Source organism: Chrysemys picta, chromosome 9, assembly GCF_011386835.1.
Source record: "Chrysemys picta bellii isolate R12L10 chromosome 9, ASM1138683v2, whole genome shotgun sequence".
In the NCBI taxonomy this organism is placed as follows: Eukaryota; Metazoa; Chordata; order Testudines; family Emydidae; genus Chrysemys; species Chrysemys picta.
In genome coordinates this window covers 99929966-99952004 of record NC_088799.1, presented here as the reverse complement: position 1 = coordinate 99952004, position 22039 = coordinate 99929966, and the positions used below count along the sequence as shown (strand labels likewise).

The following is a 22039-nucleotide window of genomic DNA, read 5'->3' as shown; positions in this document are numbered from 1 at the left end:
CTGTGTGTGTAGATGTCTGCGTCTGATCCTCTTCTAAGGAGAGGATCTGGTAAAGCTCAGGTTAATATCAGTTAGAGACTGATTTGTCAGGGATTGTTTCCCTGATAATCAAATAAATGGTTTCACCAATAGCCACTGGTGTTGCCTTCGGGCTAAACTTTCTTTGGAGAAAGTCTGAAGCTAATAACAGTGCTTTTGTGTTCCAAGAGATGTAATTCCATTAGACTGCAATTCCATTTTGAATCACCGACAGTACAGGACAAATATTTTTGCTTGTTTTTCAGCAATGTAAATTATTTCTTTAGCTGCTAAATTGAAACACCTGGGACTTAATTATCCTCAAATAACATGAGCGTAACAGCATTCAAGTTAAAGAGTTGCACACAAAACATGCACAAGAGGAACATCGGGTAACTGAAAATGGCACAAAATGTAAGCGCAACCAGTGTAGGATGATGTTTCTAAGAGTGCAGAATGCCCATATTAGGTCAGAGGGAGGACAAAGTGACAGTCATAAAAGGATGGCCAATACATAGTTCAAAGTTGCAGAGGATAACTATATAAGGCAGAAAGAGTAGTCTGTGATCAGCAGCACAAAAGAAGGCACCATGAGTAGTAACATAGGAGAACTGAGACAGTGGGAACCAACCAGAACCCAGTGGAAAACACATCAAGTTAGGAAACCATGTTAGTTTACTAAAAACACAGCAAAACTTGTCTACAAAATCAAAGTTAAAATGTCAGGGATATTTTCACACTCTATGTTAAAAATTATTAAGAACAAACTAAGATAACTAGCTAATGTTCCCTTTGGTACAGGGAGAGCTAGGACTGACTGGAATTAACTGTGAGACTAAATAATGGATCACCATTGAAAAAGGTAACTTGTGTGCTTTGAATACTGGAGTAGGAATTCCAACAACTTTCAAAAGAACAACTGATCAATGTACTTTATACTATCCTTAACTAATCTATTTCATAATAAGGATATAATTTAGACAGTTTTCACAATGTTACAGAATAGCCATGAACAGTACCTTTTCCGCCTCTATTTTTTGTTTTCTTTTTTCTTCTACTGCAGCTCTTCTCTGTTCTTCTTTCTGTTTCTGTTCTTTCAATTTTCTCTGCTTTTCTTCCATCTGTTTTTCATACTGGAGTTTTGCTTTTTTTTCCTTTTCAAATATCTGTGTTTCTTTGGCAGCTATTCATGTTAAAAAAGTTTAAATAAGTAAACTTAAATCAAACTTTAAAAAGTATTCACAAATACTACAATTGACAAAGGTGAAAAGCATATTAGTCCACCTCTACAACATAACATCCTAGCTGATCTAATTCAGATGTATAGTTAATCTTACATTTTAATCAAATAATGTTGCATGTGACCTAACCTTCTATTCCATTGTGTCCCCAACTCTGGGAACAGACTGGAACTTTTTCTGAAGTTTTACACTTTATGATCTGTATGTAAGTTCATAGAGAACATGCCTTATGCTATGCATGCATTTGCGGTGCTGTCATAATGCATTTAATCAACATTGAATTTCAAAGTAATGCACATTGGAAAACATAATCCCAACGACACATATAAAATCATGGGGTCTAAATTAGCTGTTACCACTCAAGAAAGATCTTGGAGTCATTGTGGATAGTTCTCTGAAAACGTCCACTCAATGTGCAGCAGCAGTCAAAAAAGTGAACAGAATGCTGGGAATTATTAAGGGATAGATAATAAGACAGAAAATAACATATTGCCTCTATATAAATCCATGGTATGGCCACATCTTGAATACTGCGTTGTCGCTTCATCTCAAAAAAAGATATATTGGAATGGGAAAAGGTTCAGAAAAGGGCAACAAAAATGACTGGGGTATGGAACGGCTTCCATATGAGTAGAGATTAATAAGACTGGGACTTTTCAGATTGGAAAAGGGATGGCTAAGAAGTGATATTATAGAGGTCTATAAAAATCATGACTGGTGTGGAGAAAGTAAATAAGGAAGTGTTATTTACTCCTTCTCAAAACACACGAACTGGGGGTCACCAAATGAAATTAATAGGCAGCAGGTTTAAAACAAACAGAAGTATTTCTTCACACAACGCACAATCAACCTGTGGATCGCTTTGCCAGAGGATGTTTATAAAAGAACTAGATAAATTCATGGAGGATAGGTCCATCAATGGCTATTAGCCAGGATGGGCAGGGATGGTGTCCGTAGTCTCTGTTTGCCAGAAGCTGGGAATGAGCGACACCTGTTCTGTTCATTCCCTCTGGGACACCTGGCATTGGCCACTATTGGAAGACAGGATACTGGACTAGATGGATCTTTGGTCTGACCCAGTATGTTCTTAATATTAAAGCCTCACTAGGAAGCTGGGCATCAGAGGAAAACTTAATATGGGCTTCTGTGTTACATTTCCCACCCATTTATATGTAATAATAAAAAAAATTCTAAATCACTGAATGAGAAAATGAGAAAACATGGCAGTTAACACATCAGAGTTCAGACTACATGTACTTTCTCAAAAGTTCAGAATCTTCCACAACATACTTCTGGAAATTACTGTACAGTTTAAAGGCAAGCCCACAATAAAATAAATGAGCCCAAAATTGAACACAATGGCAGAGAAGCCTGAGGTCAGCAGGAAGATGTTAACTAAATAGATAAGTCACTGTACTAGTATGCAGTATCTCTGAGCTTTACCAAACTTGTAGATGCATGGCCCACATTTATACAACTTTTCCTGGATGAGACCCTGGATTCTTATCTAAAATGAAGTGCAATATAAATTTCAGAGTAGCAGCCGTGTTAGTCTGTATCCGCAAGAAGAAGAACAGGAGTACTTGTGGCACCTTAGAGACTAACAAATTTATTGGAGCATAAGCTTTCGTGGACTACAGCCCACTTGAAGTACTCCTGTTCTTCTTTTTGCAATATAAATGTATTTGATAAGGACTCAATCCAGGAGCCTTTTATTCTTTCTAGAATCTTAAAAAAGAGATATGTTGAAGGCAATCAAGCAGTTCAGATGGCCAAACGTTTTTGGATCATCAATAATATTGTCTGAATGGTATTCTATACACAATATAAACACAGAAATCTGTCAAAGGTCTTTTGTCTACCCTGATACTTTTCTCAAAATACCACAGCATTGGTGGGTTGTACTAGTGGGGACTGGGTGCTTGCAAAGATTGGCCACTAAGATTTTACCACTATGTAATCTACCCCACATGGGCTGGAAGTGGAAGTTTAAGAAGAATGCCTGTGTACACAAAGACAAGAAGACTTTGGGAAAGAACTAATGTGTGGCATTGTATGTAACTGATACCACAAGCATTAATACATATGATTTTAACATATGATTAAACGTGAATATACCATTTTGCTTTTCCCGCTCTTCTCTTCGCTCCCGGGCTAGTCTTTGTCTTTCTTCTGTTCTCAGAGTGGAGCCATCTATCACTGTCAAAAAAATAGGTTTGTAATTGTCAGTCATTTAGAACACAGATTTAAAAAGAAACAAGCTGTTTTAAATATAGATTACTGAAATGATTATTGAACTCATTCTGAGAAAGACACCCATTCACCATGGTATAATGTACTTTATGCAGGTTAGAAGAGTACTAACAAGCTTTTCCTCCGGTACAGGAAGCACGTACTCTGGAACTCCTACTCCCCCACCCCATAACCAATCCAACAATCTTAAGAGGACCAGCAAATACCAGACATAAGATTAAATGTCCCAAACCATAAAATTAATAGAAAGCCTAAACAAAGAGGTGGGCCCTGCATTATGCTCTAACCACAGCCCATATTTCTGGCAGGTGTAAATTCCAGAGGTGAGAGGCTGTGACCAAGAATGACCTGTCTCTGGCTCCCACAAAGGTTACCACGAATGCAATTAGCTGAAGTGCTACGGTTATAAAAACCACGTGTTGTGAAGAGCCAAGGGGAGAATGGTCTTTCAGTTGAGTGGAGCCCAGACCATGTGGGTCTTTTGTAGACAGTACAAAAACCCTTAATTGCACCTGGAAGTGAACTGGCAACAAGAGCAGAGTACAGAGCACAAAAATTAATTTGTCTTCACTGTTCTGCCCTACTCAGAGTGGGCAAGCTGCACTAACTGAATCCTGGGAAGAGCAAGAGTGGAAGCCTGAGTGATGTCCGAAAGTCACTGAGTTCTCTAAAGGGAGAAAGCAAAGGCGCTTCAGAACAGTCCTATCCAACCCTGTCAACTCAACGAAACTTTTAAGATCAACAGTAGTCAGAGATTACACCTGGTTTAGTTGCAGTCTGTAGGTTTATTGCAGTTTGGACTGGAACAGGGCTAATACCACTTTGGTTTCTTCTTTCTTCTGCTATTGCTTGGGCTGCAGCAACTGTAAAAACAAAAAACAAAACAAAAACAAAAAAAATAGTTTAAAGAGACAATTACTACCAATAAGATTGTCATCAACAGGGCTCATTTATTTATTTTATTCCTGAAATCTCTGGTCAGGTTTTTCTCCCCCATCATTTTGCATGGATATCCTGTTCACTATGGTGTCATTTTACACTTAAACTAGTCACCCTCTTCTTCCCGCTAGAGTGAAGCAACTGTGAATGGGAAAGTAAATGCAAGGGGAGAAATATTCAAGGTTAAGGACAAACAACCTATCCCCATATCTCCGCACACAATTAAGAGGGAGAGAACTCTTTCATGAGTGATCTGTACAATACTCCCAATCTTCCCTCCATGTAAACCCCTTCAGCCAAAGTAATGAACATAAAGCTAGAAGACCGTTTGTCCTCTTTTGTTCTTAAAAGAACCCAATATCAAGAACCACCACCAAGAAACCAAACACAAAACATATAAGACTTTATATGTACTAAAATGTTAAAAAAAAAAATCTAGACCCATTTGTAGCAAAAGTTATCCTAGTCAAATGATTTAAAGTTTATAGTTAAGGATGGAGGATTATTAAATTTGGTATTTTTCCTGAAAGAAACAGCGTTGTCAATGGTCTATGGCTTTCCTTTAATTGGGTAGTACAAAATGCAAAGGAAGGAAGGAAGAACATTTCTCTTCTCCATGACAACTAGTTCTGTCATGGTAATAATCCTTCCTAAGGCTGCGCCCAGGAATATTCACCTCAAAGTGTGTAATCCCATGTGATATGAATGATAAATGCTGATTATGATACTTATTCAGCAACTCTCAATTGTCACCCACAGCTGTTGCCATGGCTTGAATACCTCACTGCAGCACCAAACAGCCTTCTTCGATCCTACCTATGTACTCTATTACATCTTTGAGGGTCTTTTAATATAAATAAATGATATCACATATTGCAATGTGATATTCTGGTCAGTTGGCAAAGTATAAAAATAAAGATTTAAAAATTAAAAAGCTAATTTTGTACATTGTGGCATTTGTCATGCAGACAATATTAATCCAACTCAAAGCAGTGAACAGAGAACACAATTTTTCCAACCTCACAAGGACTAACATGAGAAAGAGGCAGAACACAAAATAGGGTATAGCAGGCATATCTGAGTACAGGCACAGATGCAGCACTTACTGCACCAGTGAAAATGAACAAAAAAGCCTTCAATGAATAGAAGACTAGAATATGACCAATCTTACAACACAATTGAAGAATAAAATTGAAAAGCCTTTTGATAATGATACCAAGCTACATATCCTCATCTCTCCAGAGACAAAGGTGAGGGGGTATGACGATTTGTAAGAGGTAGATCAAGAGAATTCAAAATTAGTACAGATGGGAAATGAACACTCCAGACCAAATTCAACCCTGGCACAAAAGGTTAAACATCCTATGACTTCAGTCACGCCAGATTACGTACACCAAGACTGACATTTTTACCTCAAGACTCCAAAATATATTTTAAACAATCATTCTGCTGTGTTTTGTAACAGAATGCTTCTTGCATGATGCAAGCTGTAATATAAACTGGAATAAAATTTTGAGGATGGAATTAACTATATGCAAATACTGCAGTACTTTTAGTACTTAAAGTCATGACTTGTTGATTTACTATGCAAATGAAATTAACTGTTGCCTTTGGTTTCAAAACCTCATTAAAGATACATCTTAAATGTTTTAATGTTAAGTATTTTCCATAAAATCTATTCATATACTTAATTTAACTTTTATGAAGCTGAAATTAACATATGTAGTCCTATTTTTACCAGCTTTTCTCATAAGTATTACAAAGTCATTAGTTCTACCTTCTCCAACATCTTTGTATTTGCATCTTTGCAAGTGAATTGTGTCAAAAATCTCTTGAACTGGTATTTTTGTCTCTCTCCACATGAGACACAAGAAGTGCTGTTTTAACTTTTAAAGAGGACTATTTGGGGCCTACCTACAGTAATGCCACATTTGTAAGTCTCCAATGTGCACATTTAAGAGCCTATCCACCTCACCAATTTATTTGCATGAGCTTTTGGGGGGAATGTGAGGAAACGTGGTTATTGATCACTGGTATCTTAGAAATAGAAAGAAATAAAGAAATAAATGGAGATATCCCATCTCCTAGAACTGGAAGGGACCTTGAAAGGTCATTGAGTCCAGCCCCCTGCCTTCACTAGCAGGACCAAGTACTAGTCTTTGTGCATTTCTTTGTTTCATTTCTTTGTGCATTTTCTTTTAGATTAATTTCTTCTGGTTAGTTAACACTGGTTAAGTGGCCAGTGCCAGGCTGCTACATTTGGGAGACAGCTTGGCATGTATTTCTAAAGGTTTGACTAGGGCATACAGAACACAGGATAAGCACTTTTAGTCCTACATAAAAATCCAATTAAATGTATTCCCTAAATGGTTATTTTTAAAAAACACTTAATTGTTTAATTTTTACAATAATTATCCTAGTATTTTTCCATGGCACCTATCACCAGTATTCTAAGCATATTTTAGCCATGGCAAACTACTACCCAAGATTATCCTCTTTTTTCCCCAGTATGAAAGGCATTTCAGTACAATACTCCCTAATAATGAAGGAACTAGAGACAATTCTGCTTTTTCACAAGTACAAATTCCTCTTAAGAACAGTCTTAACAAGTTTTCCTTAGTGCTAAATAAACAAGAGGCTCCAAAACTATCAACACTCCCAAAGTATTTCTAAAATTTCAACTTAAGTCACTTGTTTTTAGAAATGTGTAGTTTAATTTATTGCTGGTGAAGGTACCTGGGGAATAAAGCCCTCTATTCCACACAAATTTCCTTACACTGCCCCACCAAGTGTCTCCCAATTATGATCTGGAGCCACCACTTCATACCCATTCAGCGTCAAACCACCTCAGCAAAGTTGTCAACCATGTTGCCATTTACTATCAGTGGAGTGGTAGGTGAGTCTCTGTGCAAAAGGGCCACTTTTCCCATTGGGAAATGTGCAATAATCTAAACTATCCGAGATTATAAAAGCAAGGATCGGAGTATCAAGGTTTGCATCTGAATGAAACAGTGGCAAAAACATCATCCCGGTGAATGCTGCTATGATTGTCTAACACAGGGGTTCTCAAACTGGGGGTTGTGACTCCTTAGGGGGTTGCGAGGTTATTACGTTTGGGGGCTGCAAGCTGTCAGCCTCCACCCTCAAACCTTGCTTCACTTCCAGCATTTATAATAGTGTTAAATATAAAAAAAACTGTGTTTTTAATTTATAAGGGGGGAGGGATTGCATTCAGAGGCTTGCTTTGTGAAAAGCTTGAGAACCACTGGTCTAACAGAAGCTATGGATTCAACATCACTTTCAGGTTAGAAATTAGTTACAAATGGTGGGGAAACATTCTCAATTAAAGGAGCATATATAATTCTTGCGCCGTCTTCCAATTCCCTCCTCCATCCTACCAGCACAACTTCGTTCTTACTCAGATTACGCATCAGCTAGCCCTCATGCGTGCTTCCCTCTCTACCAAACAATAAGTAAATCATTTTCCAGCACTGGCTGGGCCAAGACAGAGAGAGAGGTAGGTGCTACCAAATCTGCTGCAATTACCAGAATTCCATGCTGCTTTACTAATTCACGTAGGAGTCCCATATAAACACTGAACAATGAGGTGACAAGCTAGAACCCAGCAAGAGAGTTTTCAGCACAGAAGAGTAATTGACCAAGCTCTATTTGGGGAAACTCTCCAAAATAGGAGTATGAAGCCACTGACGGGCACCCTGTCTACATTAACTATGGTTCTCAGGCAAATTGTTGCAACCATTTGCATGAAGTAGAACTGCAGCAGACACTCTTCCAGTTGTTCCCAATTTCCTTCTTGGCTCTGCTTCAGCCCATCCAGTCTCTCTACTGCTGCCACATCCACCCCAACGCCTTTCCCAAATTTAACACTGAGATTGCCTCCAATACTGCATTTGGAACGTGCTCCACAGTTTTTCTATATTCTGACATTAGACCAAGTGTCTTAATCAGATTTGATTTAGAAAGCACCAGCTTTTGCTAAGGTATTTTGATATGATAATGCATATAATAAATAAAATATATAACAAAGCATTTTAAGAGGGCAATGTCTTCCTCTCCAAATTCACACACAAATCTTCTAAAGGATTGGGGAATATGTAAAATAAGTCATTAATTTCCCCTCTCACTTTGGCAATTTTTTTATTAAGTTGTTTATTGCATTCTGTTTACAAACATATTTATCTATGCACCAACCTTCTGCTATAATTGAAGTTGCCCACAAAAGAATACTCAGCCCTACAATCCCAACAGTGTCAACAGCAAATGGCCATGCACTATATAATGTTTCTTCTTTGTCTAAAAGCATAGTGTGAATTAGACGATGTTACAGGGAAGCAGGGAGAACTGGACAGGTTGACATTGTTCATTGTGCTTTGTGAAAGAGTGATTCATCAAGAAATATTTGTACTCTACATGAGATTCTTCACTAGCGCATACCAATATTAACAAAAATAAAACATTTGATCCAAAGAGGATGCTGTCCCACACAGTTTCCATGGGCCAAAACCCACAGAAGCCTCTTGCTAGCTAGAAAGCCCCCACCAAAAGCCACTTTCACCTCCCCCTAAAATTAACAAATCAAATAGTCACCTTACATACTTTGAAACATGTCTTTTTAAAACAAGATACCAGATTCCAACATTACTATCCTTGCACAACGAAGTTCAATTCAGTTGGGATACATCTTCATTACAACTATTTAGGTCATTTACATACAAAAATAAGCAAACTCTAAAATGCCCTAGTTCATTAATTAGTGTGAAACCAGTTCATACACTAAAACCACACATGTTATTACATCATTTCAAATTGCTTTAAAAATAAAAGATGAAAAGTTACACCCTACAGTACAATAACTTTAAGGGCAATATACCCACAGAAGTGGATCAGACCCCTCAATACTTTGACACGGTAAGACACCAACTTAACAACAAGTGCAAGGAGGAGCAGAAAGTTAAACTGCAGAGGTTTAAACCTCAACTCTGAGTGTGGAATTATTTTTAATATTTTTGGAGGTTGTGTATGCACTCAGATTCACTTATTACCAACACTTATAGATGTTTCAGGCTCCTAATTTTATTCTCTTTTCAACACTATTTCTTTTGCATATTCTCACAGTATGAGCTTGTCTTCAGCCCAGCATGAGCTCAAGTTATTTACACTCAAATTAACTTGAGTTAGGCCAAGTGAGAGCAGTCACAATGCAAAACAACACCTGAGCCACACAGAATGACTGAATTAGCAGCAAAGAGTAGCCTGAATCCCAACTGCATTACTACGGTAGCTCAAGTGTCAGCAGCACTCAACACACACACCAAAAAAAAAAGTCAGCTAGCTCCAGTTTAAAGCACCACTTAACTCAAGCATGAGATTTACATACAGCTGCAAGTCAGACTGGGGAAATACTCAAGTTATACCCCGAGCTAACAGTGCAGTGAAGACAAGCCCCATGATAACCTTCTGCCCTCCTTTTCATATCTACTTTTCCTTTGTAACATACATTTACATTTTTCTTCCCCATAGCATTATCTTCAGCACAGGGAAATGGGCTAGCTTCCTCGCTTTCCACCTTCTCCCTTTCCGAATCATCTGTCTAGTTCAGTGGTTCTCAAACTTCTGTACTGATGACCCCTTTCACATAGCAAGCCTCTGAATGCGACCCCCCTAATAAATATATTAAAAAAGTGTTTTTAATTTAACACCATTATAAATGCTGGAGGCAAAGCGGGGTTTGGGGTGGAGGCTGACAGCTCACGACCCCCCCATGTAATAATCTCATGACCCCAAGGGGTCCCGACCCCCAGTTTGAGAACCCCTGGTCTAGTTTCTCCTCTCTTGTTCTGATCATCCCCTTCTAAAATGTTGTTTGTATGCTAGCTATTGTTTAATACTTCAGAACTCAAACAAGAGCCATCTGTACAACAGAGCCTAGCACTGCAAATCACAAGTGATTCAAGTCAAATTCTGTGAAAGCCCAACTTTGAACTATCTTTAAAGAGAAAACAATGGCTCCATTATGTGATAGAAGTGAAAACTACTGCTAGTGCATTTTTAACCTTTATCCCTTCTTCTCCTTCCTTATTAGGGTGACTACACTACTTGGTAACGTTATTTCTCCTTCTCAGCAAGTGAGCACGAGGGTGCTACACAAGCAGTGCATCCAAGATGTACAAGAAGAGGCCAGATCCCAACACTCTTCTCCATGCATGCAGGACCCATGGGCTCAAACCCAGTCATGCATCAGTACCTCCTCCGTGCTGACCTGTTATCTTTTTATAGTTTAGATTGTCCTTTTGCAACACCAGAATAAAACATTTGCTTTTCATTGCCTTCTGCAGAAGAGAATGGTATGAAATTTAAAGAATTAAACTCCAACATTTATTAAAACTGAAAATCACTGCACCCTAAAATCTTTGTTAAGGTATAGTTTAGGTTGCAGACACATCTTATTTCTAATACAGTTACATTTACAGACCCCAAACATGTAATAAAGAGATGGTCTCCACGCCAGAGAATTTATAATCTGGATGTGTGAAAAGACAACAGGAAAATGAAAACTAACAAGCAGAGTAAAGGCAGGAGAAGGGGACAAGGTAACACTTAAAAAGAGTATGTTTTGCATAATAAATCAAAGTCTCAGTTCACCTTGCCTAGCCATTGTCAAATGGAAGAGATGAGTCTTAAGGAGGAAAATGAAGGAGAATAAGGTGATGTCCGCCAGTTCGGTCAGGGGATTGATAATCAAGGCATATCATATCTAGAATGTAATACGGATCAATAATCTGTCATTTAAGTCACAGCATTACATTTCTTTCAAACAAACTTGAGAAAGCTAAGTGAAAGCTGAAAACTTTTAACTATAACAGGAAATCTGTTTAATTCCTGGTATCTACAGATATACATCTCTGTAGATTCCAACTCTTGGGTCTGATTCCAATGCAAAATAAGTCAGGGGTTCACACTGTTTTAAATTGCAGAGCCTCTGAGGCACCTTAGCCAGAGAATGTAGTTCTATGGCTACTGCAATACCTATGCATCCCCCTGAATTCTTAGGGCAGCTCATTTCAATAGCAAAAGGTGGTACGCTCAAATTAAAGCCCCGTAAAAAGTACTAGGAGAAAAATATTTTCAAAGTTCTCTCCAAACTCTGAAGGAAAAAAGATGGAAGAGCTGAAAATTGGAGATGGGGCATCTTCTAGGAATAACTACTATTGCTAAACTAATTGCAAAGATAACTCTCTCTGTGGATCCCTCTCTTGGATACTAACAGCTCAAAGAACATTTGAAAAATAAAATTCAACAGAAAACAGATGCCATGCAAATAGAAGGTTAACTTGCTTTAAACAGAAAACAAATGTATGTATATAATAAGTTACACACCTATATACCACATTGACATTTATCATGGATAATGAGGGCATTATTACAGGTATTTCCAATGCCAACTAAATTATTACAACTTTCAAATAAAAATACACCAAGTGATAACTATGATTTCCCTTTTCTTTATATATAATTGGCTGCCTGTGCTCAGACTCAACACTACCGTTCTCACTTACAGACCAGATATTACTACAAAGGTCTGTTATTGGATGGTCATGTGTACACCCACCAAAAGCTAACCACGAATTAAGAAATTATCTTTCGTATCCGGTCTGAAGTATTACCGAACCTTAAATTTTAGCTGTGGTAAACTGGGAAATTGAAATGTATGCATCTACTTTATGTTTAGACTTCTTGATGAATGTAGTAAAAAAACCCAAATGAAACGTGCCATCATATTATAAAAACATTTTTTTTCATGCTTCGCATTTTAGACTGACAGGTGTTGAACTGTACTATGAAAACATAAACAGGGACTTTTTTTTTTATAATTTAACCTATGGTTTCTGAAAGTCTGACAAGTATTAGTATTTACTCATTTTAGGTAATGACTTCAGGAAAACAAGATCTCACTATTGCACTTCACAAGCCCAAACCCCTGGCAATGTACAATACAAACAACTAATTTACTTACATGGGTATCATTAGCTACTGCATAAATATTGATGCTACAGGTAAACAGGTTAAAAAAACAATAGCTGTGTGATAACTATGGCATCTTCTGACTATTATGTAAACATCACCAATAATAGGTTATAGAAAGTATAAAGTTCTAATTAAATGTTTACAATAAAAACATCAATGATGTGAACATATCAGAGTCCAGGACATACTGAGAACAACCTGGCAACTAACCTTTACATGAGGTTTTGAAGTGCGTAAAATTATTGACTCAAAAGACGACTTGAACAGTACTCCACTGCCACTTCCCACTGAACTTTAAATTAGACTTAGCTAGGCAGTTAAATTCCATGTTTTGTTTAGTAAAGGGTAGCACCCCAACAGATTTGCAAATTGGAATAAAACCAGATATATTTTTAAATGGTATCCAGCACAGCTTTCTATGGTATTTTTCCTCACAACTGCAACAGCTTTTAAATTCTCAAACAGAAATGTAATAAATTGGGAGGATAAAATACTTCCCAAATGCTGTGAGGTTTTTAGATAGTAAATGATAGGCATGAGAAGCAGATGGAAACACTGGAACATACAACTGATTTACGTCTTATTTATTCTAGGCTATTTTGGATCCACAATTCCCAATACCAACAGAGGCAGAGATCCACCAATGACAACACCAGCAGAATGTACAGTTTAGACAAGATGAGACCAGAGTCTTGTCTACACTACTGCTTCATCAAGTACTAACACCAAGAGACCCACTGGAAATTATGGATCTGAAAATTCTAGTATAGATGAAGCCTTATGTGAAGGCAGAGTGGTTTTGAGAAGATCAGTTAAAGAAAAACAAAATTAAGATTTAAACATTGTTAATATTTTCACTTGTCACTGAAGAGCTATTTTAAGCCTTTATTTTTATTTATACTCAGCTGTGGTGGAATGTTATGAATTCTGTCACTTTGAAACTATTTTTCGGTCAGGCAAAATAAATAGCCTTTCATAATTCGGAGCAATTGAGGGAAAAATTTTCTATTTGCTAATTAAATAAGTCCTATTTAAAAGATAGTTAAGTGATCTAACCTCTGGGTAGACATTGCTAAATTCTACCCTGTGCATTTCTGAAACATGTACTCAATTAAGCAATTGATGGGCTTAAAGCAATCTGTGCACAGTTTGCAAGCTGTTGGTGTTTTCCCTACCTCCCAGATCTCCAAATCTGCAATCTACTAATACTCTTACAAAAGCGGGTGGAGTATGGCCTGCAAGGTGCAGATTTAGCTAGACAGGTTAATTCTGTGTGCAGCTCCTACTGAAATCAATGGAAGAAGCTGGCCACCAATAGATACTATGGTGATAGATGTGCTAAATTATAGAAAAACCTGAAATTGAGTAAATTTACTCAAAGTTTTCCAAGTGTTTGGGACCCAATTCTGAGGGCATACTTCATAAAGTTTGACCTTAGATGGAACAATCTGTATTTGAACTGCATTCTCAGTATTTTACCCAACAGGAATTGTGTCACGTGTGTTTTAAATGCCTTTCTGATTAATCAAATGCACATTTAAAAAATTAAGTACTCAGGGATATCACTTTAATATTGACTGCAAAGGGATATTACTGTACATATACAATATATCTCCTAGAACTTATCATCCAAGTTCTCAGATCCCATTCATGAACATTTGCTCTCAAACACTCTGTTTTGCTCCCTCCCCCCCCCCCCCCAAAAAATGGGAGGCTTGAATATCACCAGCAGGAGGCTGGCAGAGGGGTGCGCTAGATCTGGGAGAGGAGCACAGAGAAAGTTTTGGAGACTGCTCCTCACTGCTCTGCAGAAACCAGCAGGCTCTGGACAATACAAAACAGAAATAGCTCCTTCCCTCTTCAAGCAGCAGCAGATTGTGTGGAGATTAATTTATCGAACGCCAAATAGCCAGGGATTGATCTGTAAAATAGTGCCCAGAGCCTAAGACAGAACCCAGGTACAAATCCCTTCATCCTTCCATTTTTCAGTTGCAGTACTTGGACAGCTCACCAGAGCACTGCCCTTGGAATTCACCAGTACCTCTTTCTCTTTTGTATATACCTCTGACTTGTTTCCACGGCAGTAAATTTTTTAAACCCAACTGGAAATCATAACTAAGATATGAGAATTGGGGTCAAACAGTGAATTTGATAGCCTTATATGTTCTGGGCTACCTATCTGAGCACTGCGGTTTTAAGACTAGTTATACATCCTTCAGACAATTATCTGCACTATAACTACTGAAGAAGTTACTAGAAAGTTTGTTCTGAGGTAGACAGACAAAACCAGGCACATGGTAGACACAACAAAACCATTCTTCTGTGCTTCTGAAGTACAGTTCTATTAAAAAGGATTATGTAAAAGTGACATTGTGAAGTTAAATATTTGTCAGTGATTCCTGAGGAAAATTGGTCAAAGCATTTTTTTTCAACTAGCCACACTGCAAACTAAACCTAAGATCAAAGTTAAGATGGGGTGTCTTTCTTTCTCACACACCTACAATAGTACCAAAAATGTGCTGGTTAAGTGGAGCTGCAAAGTTATAACTAATTTCCTTCAGTGGGGCTGGACAGATAATTTGACCTTGCAATTTGAATACAGGCCCCAAGTCTGTAAATTGTTCCATGCTGGTGTATCCCTTCCTGCGCCCACCGACTTCTATGGAGGATCCATTCACGTATAACGGGGTCAGCAACCTCTGGCACGCAACTCTCCAGGGTAAGCACCCTGGCGGGCCGGGCCGGTTTGTTTACCTGCTGTGTCTGCAGGTTTGGCCGATCACGGCTCCCACTGGCCGCAGTTCGCCGTCCCAGGCCAATGGGGGCGGCAGGAAGCGGTGGCCAGCACATCCCTCAGTCAGCTTACCCTGGCGAACTGTGTGCCAAAGGTTGCCGATCCCTGACATAGAACAACCTGCAGGATCAGGACCCTGGTTAGCAATTCTGTTGATAGGTGAGAAGCAACTGTGCTGTTCATTCTCCAACTGTGCTGATTCTGCAGTGGTAATTGGAGGGGGGGAAATAAACTTTATTTTTGTGTCACTAACAAAGAGATAACAATACACAAATGGAGCATATTTTAAATAATATGCTATTTTTATTCAGTCACTTTTCTGATTAGAACCTCACATTTTATTAGAGATCCACATGGAGAAAATTTACGGGTTACATATTGAATGAATTTACTAATTTTTTTAGTGGATATAATCTCTGACCATATAGGTCTTGACTAGCCAAGAGATGGAAACTATGCCCACAGCAGATCTGTCAAAATGTATTCACAGGAAGAAGGCACCATGCTGCTGGCCTAACTCAAATTTGCAAAGATTTCCCACTTGAGCATACAGATCTCTGAAAAAAGTAGGATTTGGCACTTAAAACAAACAAACAAAAAACCAACAACACAAAACCAATTTAATACCCATGCACACAATGATCCGATATACATCACGGAGGGACATCTCCCAATGAAGCAGAAGTGAATGGTGCCAAGTTCTTGCAATGTAACAGCCAGTTGCTAACAAGATTACAACAGTCAAGATAAAGCATTTCATGACTCTAATAGACTAAAAAAGTAAAAGCAGCCTATTATAACTTAAAATAATTTCAAATATTAATCTGATTACCATATTACTGAATAAGTAAATGCCTTCTAACAGACAAACGCCCTCTCTCAAATCTGTGTGTGCTCAACAGTGTTTACAGAATTAAAATATCAATAAAACCCTTTTGTTCCCATAATAAGAGGCTATAACTTTGAAAATATCCAGAGATCAGATCAATGGAGTTAGGTGGTGCCATTTACATGTAGTTGTTTATGAGTATAAAATCATATTTTAGATCTAGGTTTAATACATTTCCTGGGCAGGCATCATTCACAGAAGTGTTAACCAAATTCTGTTTGCAGGACAAAATTCTGCTCTCATGCTGTCTGGCTGAAGGCAATAGGCTGGACAGATGAAAGAACTTGAACACAATGGAATTGCAGACCTGTCATTGAGGGCATGATTTGGCCTGCATGACCTCTTTATTACAGGCGATGCATGAAGAAAAAGCACACTTTCCCTCAGATTGAGTAGGCATGGTTGAGAATGAGAAAACCCATCTCTTTACTTTAAACTTAGCAAATGTGATAAGGAAGCTATTGAAAAATAAGAAGAGCAGAACCCTACGATGCCAATTTTCAGAGCTTGAAACACTGACCAGACTTCTACCAGCCAGAAGACTAAACCTACATCCAGAGGTTGCTATGAAAGACTGGAGGCACGGAAGAGGAAGCCAGTAAGGTCCAGAGTAAATGTTCTGCAAAGAAACCTAGACTCCATCTCAGCAACTAGGAAAGAGGAGGCTCTTTGGTTTCTTGGCAGGATGCTGTCCATACTGCATATTAGTATCTGGCTACCAGGTATTTGATAAATCTGTAGCTTCCCTCAACCCGCTGTCTATTGGAAGGCAGAAAGTTACATTCCTGCATTAGCCCCCCCCACACACACACACAATCAACGAGCCTCTTGAGGTCCTTTTTGTTGCTGTACAAATGCTGGAATGAGTCTTCATTACTCTATTGCTCCTATAGCCTCCTTTTTTTCAGTCCTCATCTGCAAATAGCTTGTGTGTCTGATTTGGTTGCAGCTCACAACTTTGCCAAACAGCAGAAATAAAGTGCTATGATTCTTGCCAATTTCACTGCTTTCCACAGGGTCCTGGAAATAGGCTCTGGAACTGACCCTCCGCAATATCACTCTCTGGTCACTTGGAAAAAGCCATATTGGAATTGTCTGTTTGCAGACTCAAAAAACACAGCACTATATTAATTCATGTTAGTTATCTTTGTAGCCAAAGTACTAAAATATGTTTTAGTTAAAATTCAGATTCTGCTCCATCAATTTTCACCTCCTATTGGGAAAGTAAGAAGAGGATTTTTCAAGCCCTGTCATTTTTAGTGTCACTTTTTATTTTGTTTTTTTTTTTTAAAGAAGATCTTCACTTTAGAAAGGGAGATGGGGCTGGATGGCCCTTCCCTTCTGGTTACCTGCATCTAGTCCAAGACAGCTCTTAACAAGAGTGGATGCCATCTGCTTGGTGGTCTCTGGAAAGATTTAATGGTCTCCAGTCTAGTTTATATCAGATGAGTGTCCAACTCACAAAGCGCCATAAAAATTAGTAATTTCAGCAGAGAGAACAAAAACAAAGTGGGCTTATAAAATAAGTGACCCTTTCACTCTTAGTTAAGGTCCCTTCAGGTCAGAACTGAGTTATGCTGGTGAAGCTGTGTTGCTATTATCTGTGCTCTCTCTAGTCTGTGGATAGGTCTTGAGTCTGATGTCTTCTGTCAAATAATTATCTTTCAAGAGCACTAAATTCATCTTAAAAAACTGGAAAGGGGAATCAACACACACACACACACACACACACACACACACACACACACAGAGTCCATATCTGACTTCTGCATCAAAGGAGGAAGAAAGACTTCCAGATCTGAGCTGAAGACTCAAGACCTTAAGACCATTTGTAAGAGTCACCAGAACTCTTACATCAGTAATTGCACTGGTACATAAAGAGATCACAGTCACAGAAACAGACTGATAACTTTAAACACTGACAAAGTACCGGTCAGTTTGCACACAGTCTAGGTTAGTTAATTTTTACATCAAACCAGAGATCATAACTCTTTCTTTCCCTTAGTCTCTTCGTTATGCTTAGTCTGGAATAATCAAAATGTTTTATCTGTACTGTATCAGAGGGGTAGCCATGTTTGTTGCTTTTTACAGATCCAGACTAAGAGTCCTGTGGCACCTTATATACTAACAGATGTATTGGAGCATAAGCTTTCGTGAGTGAATACCACTCGTCTGACGAAGTGGGTATTCACCCACGAAAGCTTATGCTCCAATACATCTGTCAGTCTATAAGGTGCCACAGGACTCTTTGTTGCTTTTATTTGTACTGACTCGCCCACAAATCTATTGTGTGCACATATGCACCTTGACAAGCATAACACTCACTCTACACAGAACACAAAATGGTTAAGTATACTGAGGTCCTTGTTAATCCAAGTCTCAAACAGGAAAGAACAAACCAAAGCAGTTTTTAACAAACCAAATTTAAATATTTTTAGCCTTTACTGGTATCTTAATTCCAAAAAAGTGTTAAAGTATTATTAAGAGTTTGATTTGGAAACAACATTTCAGAATTCAGACTGTCACGTCATCCTTTGCAAGATATTGCAGCAAACACTGGGCATGACAACCGTGAGGAGCAGTCTGCAAAAAATCTAGAAAATTGAGACAAGACTCATTAAAGAAACATAACGGTTTGGACTTTCAAAGGATCACAAAAGGCAGACATTTCATTTTAAGATGAAGTCCTTAAGTGGCACTCATTCGTGTCTATGTATTGCAGACATCTCAAATCAGCAGCTAAAATCTTGTAGGAAAATTACGTGCTGCAGTTTTATAGGCAAATCAGGGTGAGTGTAAGGCAGAGTAAGGTTTTTTTAATGTAAGTCAGACCCTGCATATTAATGCAACATCTATGCATTGGAAGGAAGAGAGGAGGGGAAGAGATTTGTGTTTCATATTCCACTCAAGAAAGATTTTGAAGTTAAAACCCAGACGTAGGAAGGCCTGGGCATTTAAAGTTGTGAGAGACTCAGCAGAAGCCCCAGATTTCTTTTCCAGAATCCCTTTCCCATTGCAAAGCCAGCCCTGAGGAAGGGAGCCAGACAAGCCGCACAGAGAAAGGAGGCGGGCAGGGGGAGATCAGAGGCAGGGTGGGGGCAGCACAGACAAATAGAGGGGAGGGGGAACCACAAGAGGGTCATGGTGTGGGGGGTGGGAGAAGGGGAGTTAGGCTGGGACAGGGCGCAGCGTGTGGGGCTCAGGCCAATGAGCGGAAGGGGGGCAGACACGATCTCCCCGAGGCCCACTGCCCCCCATTCACCCCAGGGCCCAGCGGGGGGCTGGGATCGCGGCCCCGGCTCTCTGCTCCCGGGGGGGCTGGGCCGAGAGGAGCCCGCCTGAGGGCCGCGTCCCTGGCCTGCTCTCAGGCCGGCCCCACAGCATCAGAGGGGACGGCCTCTCCAGCCGGGGGCCCCGCTCCCCTCTCACCCTTCCCCGGCTACAGCCAGAGCCCCGGGCCGCGAGGTGCCCTGCCAGCTCTCACCCATCTGCTCCCGCAGCCCCTTCAGCGACGAGCCGCCACCCTCCGCCATCTTCAGCCGAGTGAAGGAACCGCTGCCGGCAGAGCCTCGGAAGAGCGGGAGGCGCAGTGCGCAGACTCCGAGCGGCCCGCGCCCGGCAGCGCCGCCGCGAGGGGGGGAATAGCGCCCGGAGCCGGCTCCTCCGCTCCGCCCCTCAGCGCCCCGCCCTCTCCAGCCGCAGTGCCTCTCAGCCCCGCCCCCGAGCTCCAGCCCCGGCCCCGCCCACCCAGCTCCCGCCCCTCCTCCTCCCCGCCTCAGAGCCCCTCAGCCCCACCCACGCCCGCCCAGCTCCCGCCCCTCCTCCTCCCCGCCTCAGAGCCCCTCCCCCGCCCACCCAGCTCCGACCCCGCACCACAGCCCCGTCCACTCAGCTCCCGCCCCTCCCCCTCCCCGCCTCAGAGCCCCTCAGCCCCTCCCACGCCCGCCCAGCTCCCGCCCCTCCTCCCCACCTCAGAGCCCCTCCCACGCCCGCCTAGCTCCCGCCCCTCCTCCTCCCCGCCTCAGAGCCCCTCCCCCGCCCACCCAGCTCCGACCCCGCACCACAGCCCCGTCCACTCAGCTCCCGCCCCTCTTCCTCCCCAGAGCCCCTCAGCCCCTCCCCCGCTCACCCAGCTCCCACCCCGCCCCACAGCCCCACTCCCCCAGCTCCCACCCCTCCTCCCCGCCTCAGAGCCCCTCAGCCCCTCCCACGCCCGCCCAGCTCCCACCCCACCCCACAGCCCCACTCCCCCAGCTCCCACCCCTCCTCCCCGCCTCAGAGCCCCTCAGCCCCTCCCCCACACACCCAGCTCCCGCCCCTCACCACAGCCCCGTCCACTCAGCTCCCACCCCTCCTCCCCGCCTCAGAGCCCCCCAGCCCCTCCCCCGCCCACCCAGCTCCCACCCCACACCACAGCCCCGCTCACCCAGCTCCCACCCCTCCTCCTCCCCGCCTCAGAGCCCCCCAGCCCCTCCCCGGCCCAGCCAGCTCCCACCCTGCACCACAGCCCCACCCACCAAGCTCCCGCCCCTCCTCCTCCCCACCTCAGAGCCCCTCAGCCCCTCCCACGGCCGCCCAGCTCCCGCCCCGCACCACAGCCCCGTCCACTCAGCTCCCACCCCTCTTCCTCCCCAGAGCCCCTCAGCCCCTCCCCCGCTCACCCAGCTCCCACCCCGCACCACAGCCCTGCCCACCCAGCTCCCACCCCTCCTCCTCCCCGCCTCAGAGCCCCCCAGTTCCTCCCCCACCCACCCAGCTCCCACCCCGCACCACAGCCCCGCCCACCCAGCTCCCGCCCCTCCTCCTCCCCGCCTCAGAGCCCCCCAGTTCCTCCCCCGCCCACCCAGCTCCCGCCCCGCACCACAGCCCCGTCCACTCAGCTCCCACCCCTCCTCCCCGCCTCAGAGCCCCTCAGCCCCTCCCCCGCCCACCCAGCTCCTGCCCCGCACCACAGCCCCGCCCACTCAGCTCCCACGCTCCCTCCCCACCTCTTTCCTTCACTCTCCCACCCCTGCCCCTCTCCCATCCTTCCTGCCACTCCTGTAGCCCCCTCATCCTGCCCCTTCCCCGTTCCTCTCCCTTTCCTCACCCCCCCTTCGCTCGCGCTCTCCCCGCTCACTGTTTCTCCCATCCCCCCTCCGCCCTGCCCCCGCCTCTAAAGCCAGAGGAGACCTCTTCCCACCAGCTGCAGGATGGACACGGTTCCCGCCATGCACTTAGGGATCCTTTCAAGTCTAGCCCCAATTTGCTGTACGTCCTGAGCTGCGAGGACAGTAGGTGCCATTCTCCCAGCGTATCGTGTAGTAACTGCAAAAAACGTGATACTGGGGGCCCCAAAGCACAAGATGGGTTAACAATAATAAAGGTGGGGTTCTTTTTATTTGCCGGCTGCTTTCTGCACCTGGCTGCATGTTCTGCAGCTTTTTCCCTGCAATTTTGAAGACCAGAAATTTCTGTTTTTTAATGAAAACTGAGATCCCCATGCAATCTCTTGATTCCAGCAGTTGGGGCTTTAGAAGAGACACCAGCTATCAGGAGGCTTGTGATAAAATCATGAGAGCTGGCACCAGGTCACATGGCAATATATACACTAGCACTGAGCTCCACTGGAGGGTGGGGTGAGCCTTTGGGGAGAAAGCAGGTCCCTATATACGCACTTGTGGTAATAGGGCCCATATTGGCAGAATTCATGAACAATTCAATAGCAGCAGTGAACTGTAAGTCTAAATATAGGCAGCCATGTTGGTTAGTTTCTGCTTCACTAAGAATACAGGGGGGAAATTAACGTCAAATGAAGAAGTAAACAGTAAAAAATAAAAACCCTATTAAAAAGAAATGATACTTTTGATAATGTTACAC

At 42.1% G+C, this 22039-nt stretch overlaps 1 protein-coding gene across 1 annotated transcript in view; it reads right to left on the bottom strand.

The window, feature by feature from the left end:
* The window catches only part of MAP7D3 (MAP7 domain containing 3), a 60128-nt gene extending 40299 nt beyond the window's left edge, over positions 1-19829 (bottom strand). The window contains exons 1-4 of the mRNA XM_065557337.1: positions 19665-19829; positions 4274-4375; positions 3378-3458; positions 1038-1201 (exon numbers count right to left, since the gene is read on the bottom strand). Coding sequence (XP_065413409.1) covers positions 1038-1201; positions 3378-3458; positions 4274-4375; positions 19665-19713 — 396 coding nt within the window. The 5' untranslated portion in view covers positions 19714-19829. The remainder of the gene's footprint in view (positions 1-1037; positions 1202-3377; positions 3459-4273; positions 4376-19664) is intronic.
* Positions 19830-22039: the final 2210 nt, after the last annotated feature.